Source organism: Colletes latitarsis, chromosome 9, assembly GCF_051014445.1.
Source record: "Colletes latitarsis isolate SP2378_abdomen chromosome 9, iyColLati1, whole genome shotgun sequence".
In the NCBI taxonomy this organism is placed as follows: Eukaryota; Metazoa; Arthropoda; class Insecta; order Hymenoptera; family Colletidae; genus Colletes; species Colletes latitarsis.
In genome coordinates this window covers 17,200,337-17,224,529 of record NC_135142.1, presented here as the reverse complement: position 1 = coordinate 17,224,529, position 24,193 = coordinate 17,200,337, and the positions used below count along the sequence as shown (strand labels likewise).

General features: G+C 36.5%; 2 protein-coding genes across 4 annotated transcripts in view; both read left to right on the top strand.

Annotated features, from left to right (window-relative positions):
• Positions 1-24,193, top strand: part of LOC143345741 (mannosyl-oligosaccharide 1,2-alpha-mannosidase IA-like) — an 831,836-nt gene that overhangs the window by 786,751 nt on the left and 20,892 nt on the right. The gene's annotated exons all lie outside the window — the stretch shown is intronic.
• On the top strand, positions 1,685-10,991 carry LOC143345619 (uncharacterized). The gene is made up of 10 exons (XM_076772966.1): positions 1,685-1,719; positions 2,227-2,392; positions 9,118-9,237; positions 9,306-9,420; positions 9,496-9,757; positions 9,987-10,109; positions 10,268-10,358; positions 10,435-10,580; positions 10,682-10,814; positions 10,889-10,991. The coding sequence occupies exons 1-10, from the start codon at positions 1,685-1,687 to the stop codon at positions 10,940-10,942; spliced, it is 1,245 nt and encodes a 414-aa protein (XP_076629081.1). The 3' UTR covers positions 10,943-10,991.

Here is a 24,193-nt window from a genome sequence, read left to right as displayed (position 1 = left end):
AACAGAACTTTACGGTTAACATAATCTTCTCAAACAATCTTTACGTAATCTTCAAACAACTGATAAATAAACATTATGAAAAATCGGGTGCGATTTTCTCGAATTTACAGATACAACACTAACTGGTACAAAACGTCAGTATCTATACAGAAAATGTTGTTGATGATCATGCTTAGGTGTAGCGAACCACTTGATTTCACCTTATTTGGCTTCTATTGTGCATCGATTGAAGGTTTCTCAACGGTACGTTATTTTATAATTTATACTATTACAATGTTTCTAGAGTGTGTTCCACATGGTAATATTACCATGAGCATTTCCGTTTCAGATAGTAAAGAATTGTATGTCCTATTTCATGATGATGTCATCCCTCGAGTATTAGTGAAAATTTTCCTCATCCAAATAGTAATGGATTAAGTAGTAATACTATACATTAGTAAGAAATGAGAACACTATCATTTAACTATTGGAGTTGATTCAGTGTAACCTGTGGAAGAAACACAGCGATCTTGTGAAAACTGTGTGTTTTGAAGAATTACTATTACTTTATTAATGTCTTCGAGCATAAGATACCACTAAAAATTTTTAACACCTTTTTCGTCGTTATGGTACAATAGAATGTAAAATTTTTAAGGAAAATTTTTATTTTTATAGGTCAGAAAGTAATAAGGTTCACAGGTAGAAAATATTATAATAATATAAAGCAAAGAATGATATAAGCAGAACAAAATCTTGATACAGATTAATATTGCCATTGTCTATATATTAAGTATAGTCAGTCACTATTTATTGTTATTTTTCATTTTTATTATATGATTCTGTAAACCTTCATATTTAACGGAATTCTCAGAAAGGGCCTAAAATCAAGATTGAGACGTGGAAGTGTTTTAAAATTTACAATTATTTTATAAAATTTGAAAAGGCTAATAGAATTACGTGAAAGAAACATCCATGAAATATTTTTATAATCATCTCTGAGAAAATTAAGTAGATCGCTATGTTTGTTCCACTGACTGTGCACTTTTCTGACGAAACTAAAACGCCCGACAGGTTTTCCACTCAATGCGGATAGTATGTTTCTGCATCCATAGGAGGAATTACTTTGATACGAAGTTTGGTTAATTTAGGATCGAAAAATTTAACCGTCCAATATCGAAGCGCTTTGTCTAGCTCGCTAGAATGCAAACATTCTACATCATAGGAATTAATTTATCCTGAAGAACTGAATAGCCACAGACTTATGTATTCTAGAACATTAGTATTATATTGTAGTATTAAATAAAGAGTGATATTAATTCTTGATATATGTAAAACCTATTAATTGTGCACTAAAGAGGCAATTATAATTTTAACGATGATTTAATTTCGATTTTCAAACTAGTTGCTTCGTTTGCATTGTTTAGAAATTTCAAGAGAATTTCTTGGGAATCGATATGTATCACGCACCTTTGTATATTACAAGGAAAATGGTTACACAATTTACTCAAGTTACCTTAGAGTGTCCGTTTGACAGTAAATTTCACCCGTATCTAAGTTCAGTGCCGCTGACAAAATGCTATGATACATTTGCTGCAGTAGTGTGACATCTCTCTCTTATCACTCTCTGAAGACTAAAGTTAGTTTAAGTTTGGACAACGCTCTAAAGTCACTTCGATTTCTCGTCATGCCGACGGAACAATCAAGAATGGAGGTGTTCCAAGTATATTACAGGTCTGAAAGGTACAAACTTTTAGAGAAGTTCTCTATTTTTTAGAAACGTATAATTTTGTTAACAACCGTACATGCGTAATCACGATATAAGAATATCGATCGAACCAGTCTCTTACCACCGTGTATTTACGGATGAATAAATAACGAAAAGATTGTACACTATTTCATTCTTTATACCACGAATTCGTGATCTTTTATTCCATTTCCAAGAAAATATTTGTAAGAGGCGAAATTGAATTGAAGGAGTGGTGGCATATTGGATGGTCAGTCGTGTTTGAATCCCTGATCACTATGGCCGAACTTGAGTCATATTACAAGCTGAGTTTGAATCTTTTATCATTGATAGGACTCTGGCCCTACCAAAATGTGAAAATTCGACGTTTACTAACTTACTTTATCAGTGGTTCGTCCACCTATTTCGTAATAACCCAGGTACAGTCGATTCAATCGATAAATTTTACTCGATACTCGCGTTTCCAATATTACCATATTTCATTTAAAGCTTTCTTTTGTTAGGAAACGAGACTTTGCAACGGAATTAAATCTAACGCTCTTCTTTCAGTTGTTGGCTTTCAAAACCGTCGAGTTCACGTTGACTCTTCTATTAAAAAATCTGTCGCCAATAATAATGTGCATGTGCGCCCTCGTAAAATACAATGCATTTTGGTATCAGAGCGATACAGTGAGTTGTAACAAAAATTCCAATTAACTTAACGTTTTGATAAATAGTATGTAAAGACGATTGCAAATCCAGATTAAAAGATTTATGGAAGATGTGAAATACGATTGGAGCACCACAAAGGGTGAATCACTTAAAATCATAGAAAAACGAGCCGGCTTAGGAAGGTATTATTCAACGATATATGCGTGTAAGGATAAAATTGAAATTGGATAAATGACGCCATATTCCGTCGCGTTAATTACAATAAGCATATAATTCCACGATCGTGACTATATTGCAGCATTCATATACCCGTCTGCGTGTATTGTGACGATATGCCACCTGGTATCCTTTAGTCTGAATGTGTCAGTGCCCGTGAATGGAACACGACCGAACTATTTTCCAATAGTAACAAATTATTTAATCGACGAAGAAAAATACCTATTTCTGATTGTGCTTCATCAGAATTTATCGTTGTTCATAATCGCATCTGTATTTGTAGCTACAGAGACGGTGTTCATTATGTGGCAACAGCACGCTGCCAGCTTGTATGAAATCACGAGGTAAAAAGGACTTACTAATCGTATTACTGTCCCAAGCTATTGTTATGTTACTTTATTAGTAGTTTCTCGTTAAAGATGCATTATTTCTGCAGAGTCAGGAGCTTACCAATTGACAATGCACTCACATTACAAGTGTCTAGTTCTTTTTTTTTAAATTTTTTAAACTAAGAGAAAGAATTTATCTACAGTTCTTGGATATCTAATAATTTATTTTTAGTGTTTGTCGAAAGTAGAATTAAATTCGTGCAGTAAAGCGATAAGGAAGCATTTCCAGACGTGTGTTTTTTGAACATTTTTAATCAGGATTGTATTTCTATACATTTTGCAATATATTTTTGTTCTTTGATTCTCTTCTCTTAGACATCTCTCAAACATTAGGAAAATTTAAAAATAACATATTTTTCCTACGTCGTATATTCGAACGAATTATTTGCTACAATTTACAGTTACCATCTCGAAGAAGCCATTATCAAGGGGTCTGAGATATCGTGTATTTCGCAAGAACAATTGGATAATAACTGTAAGAAGTGTCTAATAAGTGCTGTAGCTGCACATAAAAGAGCGACAAAGTCAGTATTTGAAATACATTACGTTTACGTGTTAAGTGTTCTTAAATATATACGGAGGGAATACTCGCTAAAAATGTTTACATATCTACAAGCTTTTAGCTGACAGTCAAGGTGGTCGAACGATCTCTTAATTTTTGACAATACCTTCCACTCGTATTAATCGTATCAGTACGTTTACTATTTTTCATTGAAACGGTCTTATCTGTTTGTAAAGGTTCGTCCGTAAGATGAGACAAAAATTTGAACCCTCGTATACGTTTCTCCTTGTATTTGGTGTCATTTCATTGAGCGTTAATTTCTTTCGCGTAAGTAACTAATTATTTTCGTACGCTACTAATTAGGAAGATTTCATCGTCAATATCAGTAATCGGGTAGTCAGAAGTTACCAGTCTTGTGTTTTCCTTTTTAAGAAAATTCTCGCTTACTTTTCAGTTCTCTCGAGCAGTATGTTTGACCCACGATATCGAAGAATTTTTCATCTCCAGTTTGTTTTCTGTTACCGAGCTAGTTTATATGTTTTACTTAAACTTTGTGGTAGAGCAAATGCTGGAATATGCGAATAGACTTGTCTCGGTAATGTAAGCGCTAAGAACTTCCTTTTGTTAATAGAACTTAGCAATAACCATTAATCAAGATTGTCTCACAAAATTGTTTGTTGAATTTTTAACTAAAGAGTATGTAATGAATAAATTTTAAAATATCTAGAACACATTAAAGATTGATCACGTCAATATCAGAATTTGTTCTTGTTTGGTGTCGGTTACTGTAGCATGAACATACAGGGTGTTCGGCCACACCTGAGGAAAATTTTAATTGGAGAATACCAATCAAGAATACCAATTTGTTGATTGAGACTTCGTTAAAAAGATATTAACGTTTAAAACGTCTCACTCGGAAAACTGTAAGGCTATCGATACGTCACTAAACAGAGTTCCTCATGCTGAGTGAGAATCACTATCGTGCGCACGCAGCTGTACGCAAGTTGCCTATCTACAGCCGCAACTGTAAACGTTGATAACTTTTTAACGAAACCTTAATCAATAAATTGGTATTCTTGATTTTCGTCTTATTTTGGCCTCTAAGATCTCCCATTAAAATTTTTTCCAGGGGTGGCCGAACACCCTGTATAATCCACCAGCATCTTTATCAGATTTGTATTCTAATTGTAAGACTCTCTAAGTTCTTACCAGAACTGTTACTGAGATTGTTGACTGGTATTCGGCTGATCGCGTATTTGTGATTGATGATTTTAACTTGCCAGGCGTTATCTGGAATAATTCAAACTTATATCTTATCAGTGGATGCAGTCAGAATATTGCACCATCTTTAGAAATTTTATTGAACAACTTTAATTTCTATGGTCTGAACAAGTCATGCATTATAGAGTGAGAGTATAAACTGGGTAATACAAATATTTCCTAAGTAACAGAAATATTGGACTTAGGTATACATTACACACCTGTGTTAAATTTTGGGATTCATTATCAATGTGTCGTCAGTGATGCTCATAAAGTTCTCGGGTTTAGTAAATGTTGTGTGGCAGACTTAAAAAGCCATGATTACTACTAAAATAATAATTACATGAAATATAAACAACTCGAAAGAGTTCAACACGATTTCCTCAGATTTGCATGCTTTAAGTTAAGCTAGAGAATGTTTTTTACAAGTCATAATTATGTTCTGATTATGTCTACGGTTAACATGAGAATTAACTGATCTGATGTTTTTACATAAACTGATTAATGGCGTTGTATGGTGCCTGGAACTATTAACTGTACATTTTTATACACCATTGAGATCCACTTTGTTGTTTCATCCTGCCTTTTATAGATCTACAGTCGATATTTCTGACCCCTTAAATCGTGATCGAAACCAATAAATTCGTTTAAATTTTTTTTGAGTAATGGATGGAATTTGAAAAGTTTGTTGTACAAATTGATGTAACTAATTGTGACACGTTCTATCCGATTGATGTATTATGTACAGTCGAACCTCGATAACACGAAAACCTCTATTAGATGAAAATTTTGTTCACTCTTACTTTAACTCGAATTATCTGCCACATACGTTACATGCATTATTTGATCTCTATAACTCGAATTTAGAATCGCCGAAACTCTATAAATCGAACTTTTATCATGGCTACCTGACTGAAAATAAAAGAACGCTGGGAAACATAAGATGAAGTTTAATAGAAAAATGTAATAACATTGAAGACAATATATTTTTTGTTTTAGTTATCGTTGAAAATGTCATTGATCAACAATCTATTAAATCTTTAACACAAAGTAAAATTACGGTTTCATTTAGTAATAATCAGTAATAGCAGTCTTTTATCTGCAATAGAATTTACTTACGATTATGTTCTGCATGTATAAAATGAATATTTCGCCTTTAAAATTTGGATTTTTCTTTTTTTAAGTCATTACAATCGGAAAGTTATTAAGTATCATACAAAGCCTCTGTAAGTCGAATTTTCGTATATTGAACCTCTCTTGGTCGAAAAATTCGATAAGTTAAAATATCTGTAGCTCGAAGATTTTAGCTTTTCCCTTGAGATTAGAGTTATAATATGCAGTAATGAGACTTAAACTCGTTTGCAATAAATAAATAATAAAAGGTATATAGAACTCATATTTTGGAAATTTCCTTCCAGAAATTATAGTACATATCTGCCTTTAATGTGTTTTGGATCACAATTTATTTATCACAAGCTCCAGTATCAAAATGCTTAGTGTCCATGATAATACAGGACAACAAAAATTTCTACCAGTCCTATTAAATATATAAACATAGTGAGAATTTGGATGCTTTGCATTTACAAGGACAATCTCGTTAAGCACGATTCTAACATATTTATAGATATAATACGAACTGGTACGAAACGTCAGTACATGTACAGAAAATGTTGTTAATCATCATGGTAAGATGCAACGAACCAGTAGATTTTATGATTTTCTTCTTTTCTGCATCGATCGAAGGTTTTGCAACGGTACGTTAATTTTTGATTAATATTATCGCGACGTTTATATATCATGCTCCATATTGACATTTCAGCTCGTAAAAAATACAGTGTCGTATTTTACGATGATGTCGTCCGTAGAATTTGCCTGATCCAATAATATTGGAATACGTAGTAAAATATTGGTAAGTAAAGGGATGACATTTCGTTCACTTTTCTGTAGCACTCAATCAAGTACAATGAGTGGAACAAATATAGCGATTTTGGGGCTGTTGTAAGGAGCAACGACTATAGTACAGTGTATCATGATTTTGTATATGTTGACAAACGATTTACTGTACTATTTATCGACAACATATTTAATGATTTCTGTTGCGTCGACGATCGCGAACCGGTAAAAATGGAATGGCTCGCGAATGCTCGCTTCCCGAATAGTAAATTAATACTATCAGGGTAGTTGAAAACTGTTGAGTGAATGAAATATACTGATTGCACTTGATTGTTGAAGTGTGCAGTCTTGATTGTTGATTGATTGTATTTATTTGAATGTATTGAGCCTTGTGTTCTGATATTTGAAGTATGACTTGTCGCGTACGAAAACGTCACTTTAGAGCGTTGGAGTTAAGTTGCCGTTTTTGGACAGCTGGCATGGCAACTTTCTCTCGATTTGCAGTTAGGGAGGTTCACGGTAGGGCTGTACGCTGGTACGTATATCTGAAGGTTGACCGTGCACGCGGTCAAGGAATTTTTGCCCTACCATAAACCTCGCTTAAAAGGCGACACCAGGCTGTTACAACGCGCAACTTTTATTCAACCGAATATTTCAGCTTGCTTGAAACAGATCGCCATATTTGTTCTCTCCACTGTATTTTTTTCTAACGAAAGGAAAATGCTCAGCAGGTTCCCCAATGTATTTAGCGTTTCTTCTGCGGCCATGAAAGTATTTTCTTTAATATCTAATGTGCAAGACCCAGGACCGAAGATTTCGAACATTCAAAGAATAGTCTAAACTTGAATATTTTATTACATACAGTCTACAATAAAAGACAATTCTATTTCTTGATACGTGTGGTCTTGTTCTCAAAAAAAGAATCATTTATAACCCCGCTGATATAAACTTAGAATTTTACTTAAGGAAGAATGGATGAAGTAGTGTTTTGAATGCAGTTGCGGGCCAAATTTATATTATATATACATAAAATTTTCGTAATACGATTGAAAGATGAAAACAAAATTCTACAAATAACTCATCGTTCTACCTATTTGTTTCTTCGAGCACATATTTCTGATAGCACGATATCTGATAATACCATGAAGTAGCCTCGAGTGGGTTCAAGTTCGGTTGGTGATGAAAAGTTCCTTCAACTTCCTTTTGCTACAACGAAACAACAGCGACTGAAAGCGGTGCATGAATATTCGCGTTGCAAATCGAAGAGACAAAGCAACCGAGAAGAATATACGGCATTAGTATTAATTAGAAGAATATACGACAACTTCTCAAATATGTTTTTTTCATTTTCAAGAACGTATAATTTTCTTAACGACCGTGCATACATTATCGTGATGGTAGAATATCGATCGGTCTCGTCCTTTGCAACCGTGTATTTACGAGTGAATAAATAATGAGAAGATTGTAGATTATGCCATTCATTTTGCCACAAGTTCGCAATATTGTACCGTAATTTCCAAGAAAATAACCGTAAGAGGCGAATTGATTTGGAGGAGTAGTGGAACCGAGGGTGGACAGACACCTATGAGTCAGTCGCTTTTGAATCATCAGCCACGATGGCAAAACTGGAACCATATTACAAGCTGAGTGCAACTCTCATGTCGTTCATAGGACTCTGGCCATACCAAAATATCAATCTTCGACGACTTAAGACTGGTCTTATCAGTCTCTCCAACTGGTATTTCATGTTTGTTCTGGTATAGTCACTTTATTTGACACATTATACTTAACACTTGCGTTTATTTCGATTGCTAACATACATACGCACCTTACACTATATTTTAATAACAACTTTTACGATTGCTAGCCGTTCATAATACATGTACGTAGCCTCCATTAATCTTTATAATTTCATAATTATTCCAAAATACACATCAACCCTATAATATTAACTTTTTCAAGTTCTGTGCACACCACTGATCCATTATCATTAATTTGCGTTAATACCAACAGAAGCGAAGCAACAATATAAAGAAACAATTTTTTTAAAGTTGTATGAATCCCAAATCTTTTTAACTACTGAGCCCCACAAGTATTTTTAACACAGTTACCTGAAAATCTATTCTTTTTATTCCTCGAATAGAAACGCTTGAAAGGTTCTTAATAAAAATATTATTAATAATCGAAGAGTATTCGTGGAAAGTAGCGTAAGTGCCAGCATTGTAATTTTAGTGCAACTTTGTTCCTTTAATATTAAATAACCTGATCTAACGATAGTATTAATTTATACGTCACACATTAAATAACTTGCAACAAAAAAACATGGATTCAAAGTGCGGCATAGTAATTAATATCATCGTTAAATCCGATTATTTGCTATTAAAGAAATGAAATTGTACTGAAATTATACACGCCAGGCGAAATGTTAGACGATCGATCGGAATTTTAAATACTTGCAATGAAATCTAACACGCTTCTTTCAGTTGATGGTTTTCAAAACCACAAAGTTCACGTTGTCTCTTCTGTTGAAGAATCTGTCGCCCATAATAATGTTCATGGGTTGCCTCTTAAAGTACAATGCATTTTGGTATCAGACCGATACAGTGAGTTGTAAACATTCCAGTTACGTTAAGATTTGATAATCAGAATGTAAAGACGATTGAAAATCCAGATTAAGGAATTTATGGAACGCGTGAGGTACGACTGGAACACGAAACAAGACGAGATACTTAAAATCTTACAGAAACACGCCACCATAGGAAGGCATTACGCGAAATTATACGCCAGTAAGAAAGATGTTGGAATCTACTGTAACGGATATCGGTGTAAGATGTGATCCCGCAATCATCAATGTGTTACAGTGTTTGTTTATCCGTCAGCGGTCATCGTGACGATTTTCCAAGTCGCAGCTTTTGTTTTTGTCACGGACGCATCGACAAACGGAACTCGAGTAAACTATTTTCCAATAATGACGGAATATTTAATGGACGAAGAAAAGTATCTATATTTTATTGTATTTCATCAGAATTTTACATTGTTTCTATGCGCCTCCACGTTCGTAGCCACGGAGACGTTGTACATTATGTGGCTGCAACACGCTGCTGGTTTGTTCGAAATCACGAGGTAAAAAGAGCCGATCATTCGATGCACTTTTACGACTATGGTCTTTGCCATCTTGTGTATACGATTTTATTCGATTAATGTAACTAACTCGTTTATTTTAGTAGACCTATCACAGAGTCATTCTTAATTTTTGTGACTTTCTTGACTTTGTAAGAAAGATTCAGCGTTACCTTCTTTGCCATATTAATTGCACTTGTTAATGTAACAGATTCCTTGTTGTAATTTGTAGTTACCATATTGACAAAGCAGTTTCTGCGGAATCTATGCGGTTACCTGTTTCGCAAGAACATTCGGATAGAAACAGTAAGAGGTTTCTAATAAGTGCAGTAATTGCACACAAAAATGCGACAAAGTTAGTATTTTATCGATGGTTTTATTTTAAAGTGTAAAGTAACAGTAGAAAATCATGATTTTTTCGCACTAACAATAAATATTATATGAAAGTACGAGACATATTTTCAAGACAAATGATGATTTTTTTCATTCGATGAATCTTATTTGTTCATAAAGATTTGCCACCGATTTGAGAATTAGATTTCAAGCCTCTTATTCTGTTCTTCTTATACTCGGCGTCGTATCCTTGAGCGTTAATTTCTTTCGTGTGAGTAACTAATTCTTTCCGTTAACCGATAAATAGAACATGCTTGTGGTATAAAAAAGGCACTCTTTATTTCCAGTTGTCTCAAGCAGTATTTTTGACACACGACGTCGAAGAATTCCTGATCTCATTACTGTTTTCCATTTCTGAGCTGGTGTATATGTTTTACATAAATTATTTGATACAGCAACTGTTGGATTGCGCGAACAGCCTCGTCACAGTGATGTAAGCGTCAAAAACTGCCGTGAGCTTGTAAAACTCTGCTGTCAACGCTAAACAAACATCATTCGAGACAATCTATAGTTTCGATTTATCGAAATTTTCAGATACGATACTAAGTGGTACAAAAGGTCAATAATTATACAGAAATTGTTGCTAATCATCATGACAAGGTGCAACGAACCTTTCCATTTCAGTTTTTATAACTTCTATTCTGGATCGATCGAAGGATTTTCAACGGTACACCGTTTTTTTTATTAATAATATCGTGACGTTACCACGAGGAATGCGCGTAATTGTAATATACATTTCAGCTTGTAAAGAGCACAGTGTCCTATTTTATGGTAATGTCATCCTTCGAGTGTTAATACAAACTTTACGGATCTAATAATAGTGGAATAAGTAGTAAAATATTAGTAAATAAGGTAAAGAACTGTTTTCTAAAGCGGAATAATTGGATTTCTACACATGGAGTACGTTCTTACAAGATCTAACTCAGCGTTGTACAAAGTATAGATCGTAATAGCGCAATTTAACAAACTTTTAACTAATGATTGCTTTTCAAAGTATATGATCTAATTGTTTCGCTGCAATGTACCGTAACATGAATTTGCAACAACCTCGAACTGAAAAATGTCATTGGTCATTTAATGACAGTTGAATCCTCGAAAAAATTAATTTTGCAAGGTCCAGGTGGTTTCAAAGTTATAAAAAGGAACAAAGGTATATATTTTTGATTCCATTAAAAACAAATTCCAACATACTGGATAAGTTTGAAGGAAATTTCGTGAAAGGAAAAGAGTTATGTTTCCGTCATTTTGAACCATTTAAATTCTGTTTAGATTTTCTTTTTACCTAAAAATAGATACTTGGATGGTCTGTTTCCAACGCCTCGCATTGTAGAAGGTATTTTAGTAAACCGTTGGTACGAAATATTGAAGGCGAAACTATTTCGATGGAAACGTTAATGAGATGACCAGTTTCGCAAACTCGTTAACATGCAATCCTAGGAGTATTTCGTTCGTACTAAGTCGCAACATGTCGTTGAAATTTATACCCTTTGACAAGATAAACGGAACTACACGACGTACAACTCTTCTCGAAGTAATGGCCAAACGGAAGTTGTCGGCAGATACCTCACTACCGATACTGATCTGGCTCGAATGACGGATAAGAAGAGAGGAAACGAACAGTAAAGGCTCTGGACAAACAGGTATCGTCGAAACATAACTTATTTATGCTAGTAAAATAGAGAGGAATGGACAAAGGATAATACAAACCGTGTGTGAATGAAACAGATTATTAATGGAAATGCATATCAATAAGAAATTTGATATGTTTGAATATAAAAAATAGAGACTGCGGGCATCGAGGAATATTCTAGAATGGAGACACCTGTTGGTAGCATGTGAAGTTCATAAAGTTTGCATTAAGATCGACTTTCCAACATTACGCGGCTATTATGCACCCCAATTGCATGCATTGAACCGTCTTGCCAATCGCAATTTTTAATTAAAGTGAATTGTAAGGTCACTTCCGCGAATTCCGCGACGACCAATTAAGACGACTAATTGTGAGAGACCTTATCGAACACAATCTAATTTTATTGAATAAATACAACAAGTAACACAATAAAATAACATGTACTGAATTTGAGTCGATATACACTATTCGTGGTTTTTGAGAGAAGTAAAAAAGCGCGGAGTCCGTCGGTGGTATATAAACTGAGATTCCGGTTGGAAGGGGAGTCAAAATTTTGGGGGTGTCTTCTAACGGAAGATCCACCTCCATGCTTGTATGATATATGTATATATTTTTTCCCCGAGTTTTGGTTGCCAAGGTTTGACCCTGGGCTGGCCTCGGTACGGTCGGAAATAACGGTCAAACCCAGGTGGTGACCACCGGTGGAGACGTACGCAATAAAGTCGTAGGTTCGCTAAATTTGTAAATCATGCTTGCAAGACCGTAAGAACGTAAAGGCGAAAGTTTCTGTAACTTCCAAAAATAATTTAAAAAAGGGGGCTGCTGCGACATCGACTGACATACGAGTTTATTGCTGGTACGTGCTTCTAAATAATGTGGACCTTTCCGAGGCTGGAGGCTCGGAACTGGACATGCATGCACTAGAGAAACTACGGTTATTTTCTCATTATAAAGCTATAATCATAGCTTCTATCGCTCGGTCAACGTATATGTAAAATTAATAATACCTTATTAATTCTTTAACATTATTCTAGCATCAGTTCCATTCATATAAAAGAAATAGAAGTTCTATTATAACACAAAGATCTACAAATAATGAATGTGAAACCTAACTTAATAACATATACTTTTTTGTCAATCACTTTGCGTAGAAGGTAATGGATCATAATTCCGAAATGTTCGAAATCGTGTGAACGTTGTATATAGATATCCTGAAGGAATCAAAAGATTACCAGATATTTATTTATATTTCTGATTTGTCATATTGTGTACGATGATATAAAATTTCCTTATGAAATCGTTCGAATATTTGAAAATTACACACTCGTTTATGCCGTATTAATTATTTGCGTTCTAAATTACTATAAATGTAACAGAAAATATCAAATAACTTTTACGTGTAAAATTCACAGCTACAATTTCATAGTGGTACGGAATCTGACTGAACAAATTTATTATCGAACATCATGATTAAAATTTTGAAGAATGTAACTATTACGCTTGGAGGTATTTTTATTCCATCGTACGAAGAATATTCTTTGGTAAAAGAAAATACGTAATGATATACAAAATATTTCATAATCACATAATGTTATATTATGTGATCATGAAATATTTTATGTGAATAAGAAAGGAACGTTGATCACACAAAACTGTTACCTAAGAGTACACGGCAGTCAGGGGCGTGAAATAAAAACAAACATCTATTAGCGACTGCGATTCAGTTATTATGCACCCCTGGCATTGGCTCTATTCCAGTAACAGCATAAATTGCATTTAAATTACAATTCCTGCCACTTACTTTCCGCCACTCTTCACGAGAACATGACATTGACAGTCCAAAGGTGAAAAGTTGAAATAAACAAAGGTTAATCTTAGAAGAATCGACGTTGATCCACTTCTCATTACATACTGGATTTAATTCGATGGATGAAATTTGCGAATCAAACACTTATCGACTGTTTCTTTTTAATTTCTGAAAAGAATATTCTGCGTAAATGTTTACACGGAGGACAAGGTGTATTTTGGCCTCTAGTTTTATATATTTTTTTAAATCTGATTTGTAGTTCCAAGTGTTTTAAATGTTTGCTTATAACGTAGATAAACAAACCTCTATCTATTAATGATATTAGTTTTACCTGCAATAACTAAAGTGCACAATTATACTATTGTTATATCTGCTTCTATGATATTCGACAAGTATCGTCATCGTAATTTTCGTTTCGTTATACAAGTATTTGTTTACACTTCGAAAAAGTGATTCTCCAATAAATACTGGACATGGTTTGCAGTTTTGAATTACTCTTACAGAGAGATTTACGAATTAATTAACTACATCACGGTTTCGAGTGGTCCTCGATTGCCGTTCAGAAACAATTTCGAGCGTTGTCTCTACTAAAACTAATTCCAGAAATGCGGGAATATCCAGCTTATGGAGAAGGTAACGATCGGTGGTTTTCTTGGATTCGAAACACAAATGTTTTCCAGCCGTTGAATAGAAATGAACTTCGCTGACAGGAATTCTCGAAGCTAACAGCATTGCTTCGCGATCGTCGCTATTGGAGGTACTCTGCAGGAACAAAATTCCATTTTTGTTAACTCTAATAGGCCTTTGGGAATCGTGAAGCAAATTTTCCCTTACTCCTAAGTATAAAACATACTCTTGACAAATACCAGTTAGATTTGTACTTAAAATATAAAGCGCATACAAATTTATAAATAAATTTATCGTCTTCGAGACCGTCGTGACAAATAAAAATAGACTACATAGCAAAATTTGAAAGGCCAAAAATTCTGAATACCATGTTGTATTACATGTTTTATTACCACAAAATTACAAGGAAGTCGTCCGTCAAACTCGACTGATCGTCGACGACGGAACGGAGAAGCCATTCGCGTGAAGCCAAGCGTGAAGCATCTAGTCGATAATCGACCAATGAGCCCGCAACCGCGATCGAGTTCGCGATTATGAGAAATCACACGGCCCGTCTGTGAGAGGCTTGGAAAAACCCAAAGGACGAGAAATGGCCTCACACGTATTTCTGTACGCGTAACGATACCTTCGAAGCGCTACCGAGTTCGGCTCCTTATCCGAAGTTTCACATAATGTGTCTATTCCGCTGCCCTTTCTATACCACATCCCCAAGAACATTAACGCCCCGAGCGTGTACTTACGACGCTCGCGGTCACAGATCCGTAACAGAAAATTACTTTATACATCGTCGACTCTTTCCGTTAATGACACGTTAGAGGAAATCGTTGCGTAGGTAAAACCGTTTTTCCATTGACAAAGGTGACTCGTGTTTCTGCTTTATCGCATTTCCGTGGCCAAAGGGCTTACCCTGATCAGTATTTCCGAGAATTCTTGATTAAAAACTGCTCGGATGAGTAACACTTCTACCCTGATGCGAATAGTTTTTACAAGGAATGGAAAAGAATTTCAGTCGTTGATGAAAGTCTGTAAACCAAAACAAACAGGGTGTTAGGAATCCCTGGGAACAATTTTAATAAGAGATTCTAGAGGTCAAAATAAGACGAAAATCAAGAATATTAATTTGTTGATTGAGTCTTCATTAAAAAGTTATTAACGTTTATAGTTCCGCCTGTAGAACACAAATCTGCGTATAGCTGTGTGCGTGCGATAGCAGTTCTCACCAGAGACGGGGTATACAAGTAGACCTTACATACAATGTATTTTTTCGGCCCACTTTTCTGGGGCTCTAGAGCTCCATTAATATGCATTGTTTGAATTTTGAATCATTAAAATCTTTCAATCCGTCCAGAAGTTATGATTTTTTAAACATACGCATGAAATTTTGAGGAAACATTTCTGGCCGCACAGTATATTTTCGGTAAAGAATTTTTTCCTCCAAAGTACATAGGAATTTGGGAGTATGTGTATTCACCAAAAATGATAGTAATTGACCCCCTCAACCGAACATAATTTGTCCAGAACGATTTGAAATTTTTTAATTTTGTCGAAAAATTTCAATAGCTAGTCGAATTTTTTTCTCGAAAATGGTTAGGATTTTGGGGATATGTGTATTGACCAAAAGTGATTATACTTGACTCCCACAACAGAAAATAATTTTTCCTGAACGATCTGAAATTTTTTTTTCCCCGAAAAATTTAGGCACCTATTCCCCGTCGATTATTCTTAGAAATTCGTTTTTTATTTTTAGTCACTTTGTTTGACGTTCTACAAAAAAATTTTATAACACTTTTTTAAAGGTATCTATAAACTCTACTTTCTCCCAAAATTTCAATCCAATATATCCACTATTGTAGGAGATATGGCCGTTTGAAAATTGGACCACTTTTATGGGGTTTTCTTACATTACACGGCCAAGGAACCACTCTTCGAATATTCTTGGAATGTCTACACATTCAGCATCAAAATACACGTTGTTTGCATTTTGGAACATTAAAATCCTCCAATCCGTTCAGGAGTTATGATGTTTTAAAGATGTGCATGAAATTTCAGGGGAATCAGGCATATATGGTCAGGCATTGTATTTTCGATAATGAATTTTTTTCTTTAAAGTGGGTAGGATTTCGGGGGTATGTCTGTTCTCCAAACATGATTGTGATTGACCCCCGCAGCTGAAACTAATTTCTCCAAAATGATTTGAAATTTTTTAATTTAATTTTGTTAATAACTTTTTAACGAAGCCTGAATCAAGAAATTGATATTCTTGATTTTCGTCTCATTTTGACCTCTAGAATTTCACATTAAAATTTTTCCCAGGTGTAGCCGAACACCCTGTATATTATTCCACTATAAAATTGAAAATTATATAGTATGTCTTACATTTCGCATTGCGTTCTCGAACGGACTGACTCCGAGAGAGGGACTCGTTCCCGTTCTACGCTAGCCATCGTGCAGCCACTCTTTTCAACATATAATGTCTGACAACTTCTACTTGTAACCCTATTTTTAATTATGTATAGTTGCAAACTTTTAAGAAGTAACCTGAGTAGCCTGTGATTAAAAATTGTCGGAATTAGGTCGTATTTGGACTCGTTTTCATCGGGAAAGCCTCACGAATCGATGGAAAGCTATCTGATAAAGATGTAACCGAAAATACAAACAAGTTTCTTCGCTGTAATCAATTTGAGAAATCGAAGTGCTTAGTGCAGACTTGAAACGAGGATTGTTCTCTTTGCCCACCAAAGAAATCGTTGAAAGCTTTCGTCGTGTTAATTGGGCTATTAATTTTGCCGAGTGTTTAGGATGCTCCGCGTCCCTATTTAGAGAAAATAAGGAGCGTTAGCGTCGCTGAATGAGATCCTTGAAGGTTTCACGACTCGAGTTCTTGCACTTAAATACCTCGGTTCCAGGCTTCCAACTGTAAGCCATGACATTTGGAAACTGACTACAACGCTGTGCCAGCATTGCAGCCAGTCTCATTTGGAGATGGCTACTGGACACTGTTGAACGCCACTGGGCGCTACACTATAGACTTCTTAGGCCCCTAATAACGCCAACTGCAATGCTGGTGAGCCGTCGAAACAATTTTCCAGAAGGACGCTATTTGCGACCGAAGCTCAGGACAGTATAAATTGCAAGAATCTGGCTCCTTTAGTAAACTTTTACAAATCGCGATTCGATCATTTTTAAAATACAAACAATTGGAGTCCTCGTTGTATTTAATACTATCACTAGTAGAAAAGAAACTCGCTTTCTATATTTTTTGCGATAGTCATCGCTGTTCTTTGTCGTAAATTATTGTGATTCAAGTCTGAATGCGTTAATGCATCGCACCTTGCACCGTCACAATTTTATTTGTTCCGAGTTTCAGAGAATTCACTTAAAATCACGCAAGAGCACGGAGGCAGTAAAAAATGATACGTCTCAGTGTTTCAGCAGCAAAAATGGAAGCTTTTACTCTAATGGAACGTGGAAATGAACCAAAGGCAACGAAAAGGTTATAGAACAGGACTGCGCGTACACCGCTGATCATACATTGTTTTCATGACCGTACCGCAATTTGACGTTTACCTAAAAAAAAAAGAAAGAAAAAATGGAAGCTAAAAGGCCTTGGTACGCTTTTCCTCTTCCAGAAATGGATATTGGCTACCGTCACAGCCGTTTCACGAAAACCGTCCAAAAAAATCGTTACGTGCCTGTCCCATTGTCTCGTTCGCATTAACTCGGGTTGGTATCGCGAGAACCTAAGGAACGATGCTCTGGGCACCGAGTCCCATGACGCTCCAGCACGACGCTTGCTGGCTCTTCTTCGACGTAAAAAGCACAGGTGTGTCGCTATACGACGCGGAACTCATTTTCCTGCGAACAATTTCCATCCCGAAAACGAAGAACACCGCGTTGGTGGAACGGGACGAAAGTAGAGCATACGAAACGCGCGTCGAAACCTGTTACTCACGAAAGTGCTTCCGTGACTATCTCCAGGTTGTACAACCGTAGCACACTCTTACAAGTGGCTCGAAAACACGCGACCGGTTCCCGTAGTACGGAATCGTTGCCTGTTTCGCGAACAATCTCACCTGGTAATCATATTCGCGTAAACCACCCTCGTCTAACCGTCGTTACTTACGCTGGACGCTCCTGGCCTCGGGCGAAAAGTGAGACGAAATTTTTTTTTTAATGGAAAAGATTGAATACGGTAGATCGCACGATCGGCAAAAATTGTTGGATTAATGTCAAAAAAATTGGGTGTATTTGGCGAGCCTCGTCAGATGGGTTCGACTTCTTATTATGGCGTTGGACGAAAAGCCTCTACTGAAATTGAAATTTAATTAATTTTACTGCGATTGAATGTAAGCAACAGCTACCTCAAAAGTCACGTGAAATAAAATTTCCCAACGCACCCCAATAAATTTCCATAAGGACTTTGCAACCTTGCCTTTAGTTAAATGTGATATAGAAAGTTAAGATATGACCAGTGTGCGTCAAGTTCGACATTGTTCTTTAAATTATTACTTTCGTGGTTGATATGATTTCGCGTAAAGTAACCGCGTTTGTGATCGATTCCTTGAAAGTATCAGGATTGTCGTCGAAGTCCCGGTTCGTTCTGGTATCCATGAATCATTAAGGGCCTCGTCACGTATTTCATAGTAAAGGTGCTGTAGGATCTCACATTCTCGAGTACAATATTGGCCAAGGACCAATTTTAACTCGAGTCGGCACCTGATCCACCCCATCGTCGTGATTCTCTTTAAGCAGCCCTCCACGGTCTCCTAACCATCGACTTGGTTTCTTCCGCCTCCCGCATCCAGGCTTTCTTTTTCCGCACAATTCCCATCCATGCGATGCATTTCTGCGCGCCGAAACGAAGAGCGTAATAATCATCACAATCCTGTTTTACTGCCCGTGAACGTGGTTGGTAATGCAGAAGGGAAATCCAACGACAAGGCTGCGCCAAATAACCGGAACAACGGACTAAGGAACTGCTGAAAATCGATGATACCGATTGGACCGCATCTTCGAACTTGATCAAAATCATAATATCACAGACGAAATATAGGATAGACTATTTTATGGTGGTGTCACACCACAGACTAGGTATTCGAGTAAACCTTACACCTTATGGATTTTCCTGGCTGACTCTGACTACCATACCGACCTGAAAATTCGGAGGTCTTCTTCTCACGGATGACGCTCAGTTGAGAAATTATTCACTGAATTAATATTGATGGGCAGACAGCTGACTTGACTATGGGAGGTATTGAAAAAGGCAATCCACTATTATCAGACGGCAGTCAGCTGCCTAAGGAAAACTAGCCCCTCCCCTTCTCTTGTATATGAATTCTGGCGCTTCGTAAAGCTTCAAGGATTCAATGAAGAAGTAGTTGATTCTAATGGTCTTCTGCAATAGTGAACACATTTCATTGTAATTCAACAAATAACAAATTTATTAAAAATCAAAAACAGAGGGTAGATGCAAATTGTTTCGACGAAATTAAAAAATTTCGAATCATTCTGAAAAAATTACTTTTAGCCGCGGGGGTTAATTACACTTATTTTTGGTCTATTTATTTTTCATGCTTATATATAAAAATTTATTTAATAATATTTTATTTAATAGTATTTTAGTGAATAATATTTAGAAATTGTAAGAATGTTGGAAAAGTTATTCTTTAATCTCATAAAAATAGCCCAGTTTTCAAACGACCATAAATCCTACAATAGTGAATGTATTTCATTGGTCCTACCTCTTGACATTTCCTTCATGTCAACCTCATTGTTGACCATCTATGACCATAATCCAAAATCCAACCATTGTTGACTATCGAATAACCAATTGACTCATTAAACTGAGTCAAGTGGCTCACTGAACTGAGATACCAATATGGTAAGCAATCAGTAGTTTTGGAGACAATAGCCAATTAAACTACTGAAATCGATAAAGTTAGTAAACGTAGAAAAGTCTTTCTTCCCTTATATGGTCGCTATTATTAACAATTTTATCCGAAAGTCACGTGTTTTATTATCTAATATTTTCTTCGAACGTACAGGTCATGGTTTTCCAAAACTATAACTTTGACCAACCCTCGGAATTGGCGAGTACGTCGTATCTCGTACAAATGAAAGGAGTTCGAGTAAGTTCTCGTGGCGGTGCACTTAAAAGTGGAACGAACAATACGATAGCGCGTTCTATATGCGCTTTACAATGTGTATCGCGTTACGAACCACGCCATAAGAAGTAGTATTAAAAGCGTTGCTGTAAAGTGAAACCACCCGCGAGCCTCGTCTGTTCATGCGACTGCGAAGATTTACAAAAACAGAGAACGCGGCGATAACGGGATTAACTTTCACGAGTTTTGTTTTCTCTTTGCTTTCTTCGTTTCCATTCTCGCGTAAACCTGATTATTTTTCATCGAAGTACAAGAGTTATTAATCTGTTCCTATCAGAACAAAATTGTGGAGGCGTTAAATAGAATTGTGGATACGATTGATCGAATAATTCCAAGTAGAAATCACTAATCGACTACGTTATAAAACCTAGGTGACTCTTAGAATTATTATAATTTCAAGGAAAGAAGCAGTTCAATGCCTTTTCTTCAAAATTTTCGTGCATGAGTCATGCTCGTGTAACCATTACTTTGATTCATTTAAGTAGTCGTTCCGAAATAGTCACGACCTCGTTCCAAGAATAATTCTTGGACAGATCGAATAAAATGTAAACTTGTCTCTGATATACAAGAAATAAAATGGTACAGAAATAATCGTTAATAACAGGGACGAATGCGTAGTTGCACCGTAGTTGCGTAGATATCATATCAACCTTACAATTAGTAGATATTCAAATGTCAAGGTTCAATTACGGAAATTCGTCGGAAATCTCCTAGAAGAGGAATGGTATCTGCTTATTAAAATTTTAATTTCGTGCTTCTGACAGTGTTACGACGTCCGTCAAGTATTGACGGAAGTGCCTATATTTTATTAAAAATACACGTCGGTGCCAGTGTTCTAATTAAAGTCCAAAAGTAATCAACCTTTGAAATTCATGCTACCAAATACCTAAAATACCTAGATGCTCACAAAATAAGTTTTCTTTAAGCGGTGTTTGAAGCGTGATTTTCATTTTCAAATATTTTTTCGTGTAGTATACAATTAGGATATTTAGTCCAGAAATATCCAAATCATTTAGCCCTGGCCGTATTGAATATATCAATTTAATCGAATCCATAACACGCGACGAGAAAGCTCGCATGCAAAACAGCGTCTATCGAGAACCTTCCCGCCCCACTGATGGACGCAACAACCCTGATCGCATCGCGTGCACATGCGAGCAAGATATCAACGGATCCGCGTGAATTATGACGTCTTCGTTAAAACTTACCTGGCTTCATAAGCGCCGCGGTGATTTCCCAACGAACTGGTCGTGATCGTTGCTGACAGCCGTTTAAAATATCGGGGAAGATATGACACGGGCTTTGAAGACGAACACGAAAAACGCACTTACTTCCCAAAATAATTCCTTGACCGTAGATGCAATCGACTCTCGGGAAATAGAATATTTATTTTGAAAGCTCGTAACCGGCTCTCGGAGCAATTTATCGAAGCGTCGCAATTCGTTGAACTCAAGCCTCGATTGTTATCGAATTAGTGTGGACCGTGACATTTTAATTAAAAGTTCCTACGTTACAAAGATCGAAATGTTTCCTGTCAGCGACAACTGTCGACGTAGAAAGGAATCGGGTGAATTCGTAAACGATATTATAATGCTGTGGAGAGGGGCAAAGTATCAAACTCGTTTCGTTAGTAGAATTGTTCGATAAATAAATATATTCGAAGACTTCGAGGGAACAAAAAAAAATTGATGAATTATAAAATCGAAATCCCAAGGTTCTTCGGGGCGAGAAATCGGGTTAGAGGCCGCCAAGGAGAGCAGCTTTTAACGAAGTTACAGGACTTAATAAGAAGGTTGCGCTATTAGGTCCTAAGTAAACGAGTTAATCCGGTACACCTGCCGAGCCGGGAAGTATAGCGACGTGCACCAACATCCGACAGACGTCGAGTCCTTTTAACTTAACGATCTCATAAACCAAGATTTTTTTAACTTTCTTTTTTCCTTCCGATCAATTTATAAATACTTACCAGCCACCGTGCCCCCACTGGTCGACCAGCCGCGTGCAACCCCGGCGTTATTATTCCCTTGTTCCCTTGCATTTAATTGGGGGTTTCTTTGTGGCAGCAGCGCTGTTACTTCATGTCCCGTGATTACATCTTGCGAGAACGATCGTTCGACTAGCGGTCGTTAATAATTGTAGAGCTGATAGCGGCGTCGGCCTATCATTTCTTCCTCGGTTTTCTTCCAATCATCGCACGAACGTGGGTCTCATTACGCCTCGTTTCCATGTTTTAACGCATCGACGATGTTTCTTTGGTCCCTCGGCTACTTTGAAGAAGCAGCTCGCATTCTGAAGAAAGAGTCCAATTTCTAAATTGCAAATTAATTACATACAGAAACTTTAGGCGCAGTAACTCAATGGTATTAATGATATGAATGACTTGTAAATTTTGCGCACCTTTCGAGCTACTATAAGCATAAGTACACGTTACGGAATTTGCAGTACGATTTAAAATTGTACTATATATCAGTTCTAAAATAATCGAGTAAACGCTAAATGATGGAGGGCTTGGACCGGACGGGCCCCGAACACACAAAGCTTTCTTCGCCGTGGTATCGTTAATAATGCAACATCCTTGCACGAAGCATAACGTATAAATAACACTGTTCACGAGCACAGAGTAACATGGATATCGTTTTGATTGCATCGATTACGCGCCAAGGCACGTATATCACAGAATTGAATGTTTCGATCACTGGAATCATTGCCAGGGCCACGTACCTGTTACCAAAGCGATTACGTCTTTCTCCTTGATACCACACCTCTATCCACAGTATCTCGCGTATTAGGATAAACTGCCGCGATTACGACAGGTGGAGCCGGCCGTATTTCGCAATTTCTCTGTCGGGGTCCATGGCTTATGGGCCACGCAGTAAATTGCACCGAGCTATTTATGATCGCCTTACGCACATTTCGTTCCCTAACGCCACTTCTGATGTTTCGAAAGTGCAACGATGCACGAGAAATGCAGTGGCTCTCATGCTTGTACGTTCGATCCACCTGTTAATCGTTCGAATCGCAAAATGCAAAACGCAAATGGATTATTAAAGCCATTCTATAATATGGCTTAAAGCCCTCTAAACATTCACAAACATTCGAGGCTTTGTGCTTACAACCTAGTACCCCTAAGACCGCTATTTAATTAGTAAATTCACTTAAATTCGATGATTTTCTTAAATACGAGTTCGATTCGTCGTGTCTCGAAGCTTTCATCGGACCGTCCAGTCATAAATGTCTATTAGTCACATTTTGCTTGTCGAAAATAAGAATAATAGAAATCTTCACGTTGCAAGCACGACGCACTATTATCCCTTCGTCTGTTGCCGCTGCGATCTTCGTGTTCTGGCTAACCAGCACCTATGCTGTGTTGATTGTAGCCTGTTGCAGAAATCTCAAACGCGATTTCACGCACGGATACGTCGTTCACGCAGCAGAGAACATCGATAAGAAACGTTTAACCACCTAAGTAAGTCTATCAATTTAAAAAAAAAGAATCCTTAGTTATTCTATATATTTACGTATTTTATAGTGATCAAATTAGGTAGAAGGTTGATGAAGATTAAAAACAGCGATGTTTGGTTTCCATCCTAATATCAACCGATAAAAACCGTCAGGACGACCAAACAGTATCAAGTTCGAACCAAACAAGGAAACACGAGCAGGAAGCCAAACTAAAACGAGCTTGAGACACCGTCGTTTCTAATAACTTTATAAACTAATAATAATCTTAGCTCGTTAAATACCCTGGAAACTTAATCGCCAAATTTTCCGTTGCCTTCCAGACGCCTGGAATACAAGTTACCGTGAACTTTAAATCT

Bases quoted from the DNA above. Each gene is read 5' to 3' on its own strand.
- LOC143345619 (XM_076772966.1), top strand. From the start codon at position 1,685: ATGGAGGTGTTCCAAGTATATTACAGGTCTGAAAG. The intron at 2,393-9,117 runs GTGAGTTGTAAC...CGCTTCTTTCAG, and splicing joins TTTGGTATCAGAGCGATACA to TTGATGGTTTTCAAAACCAC. The intron at 9,238-9,305 runs GTGAGTTGTAAA...TTGAAAATCCAG, and splicing joins TTTGGTATCAGACCGATACA to ATTAAGGAATTTATGGAACG.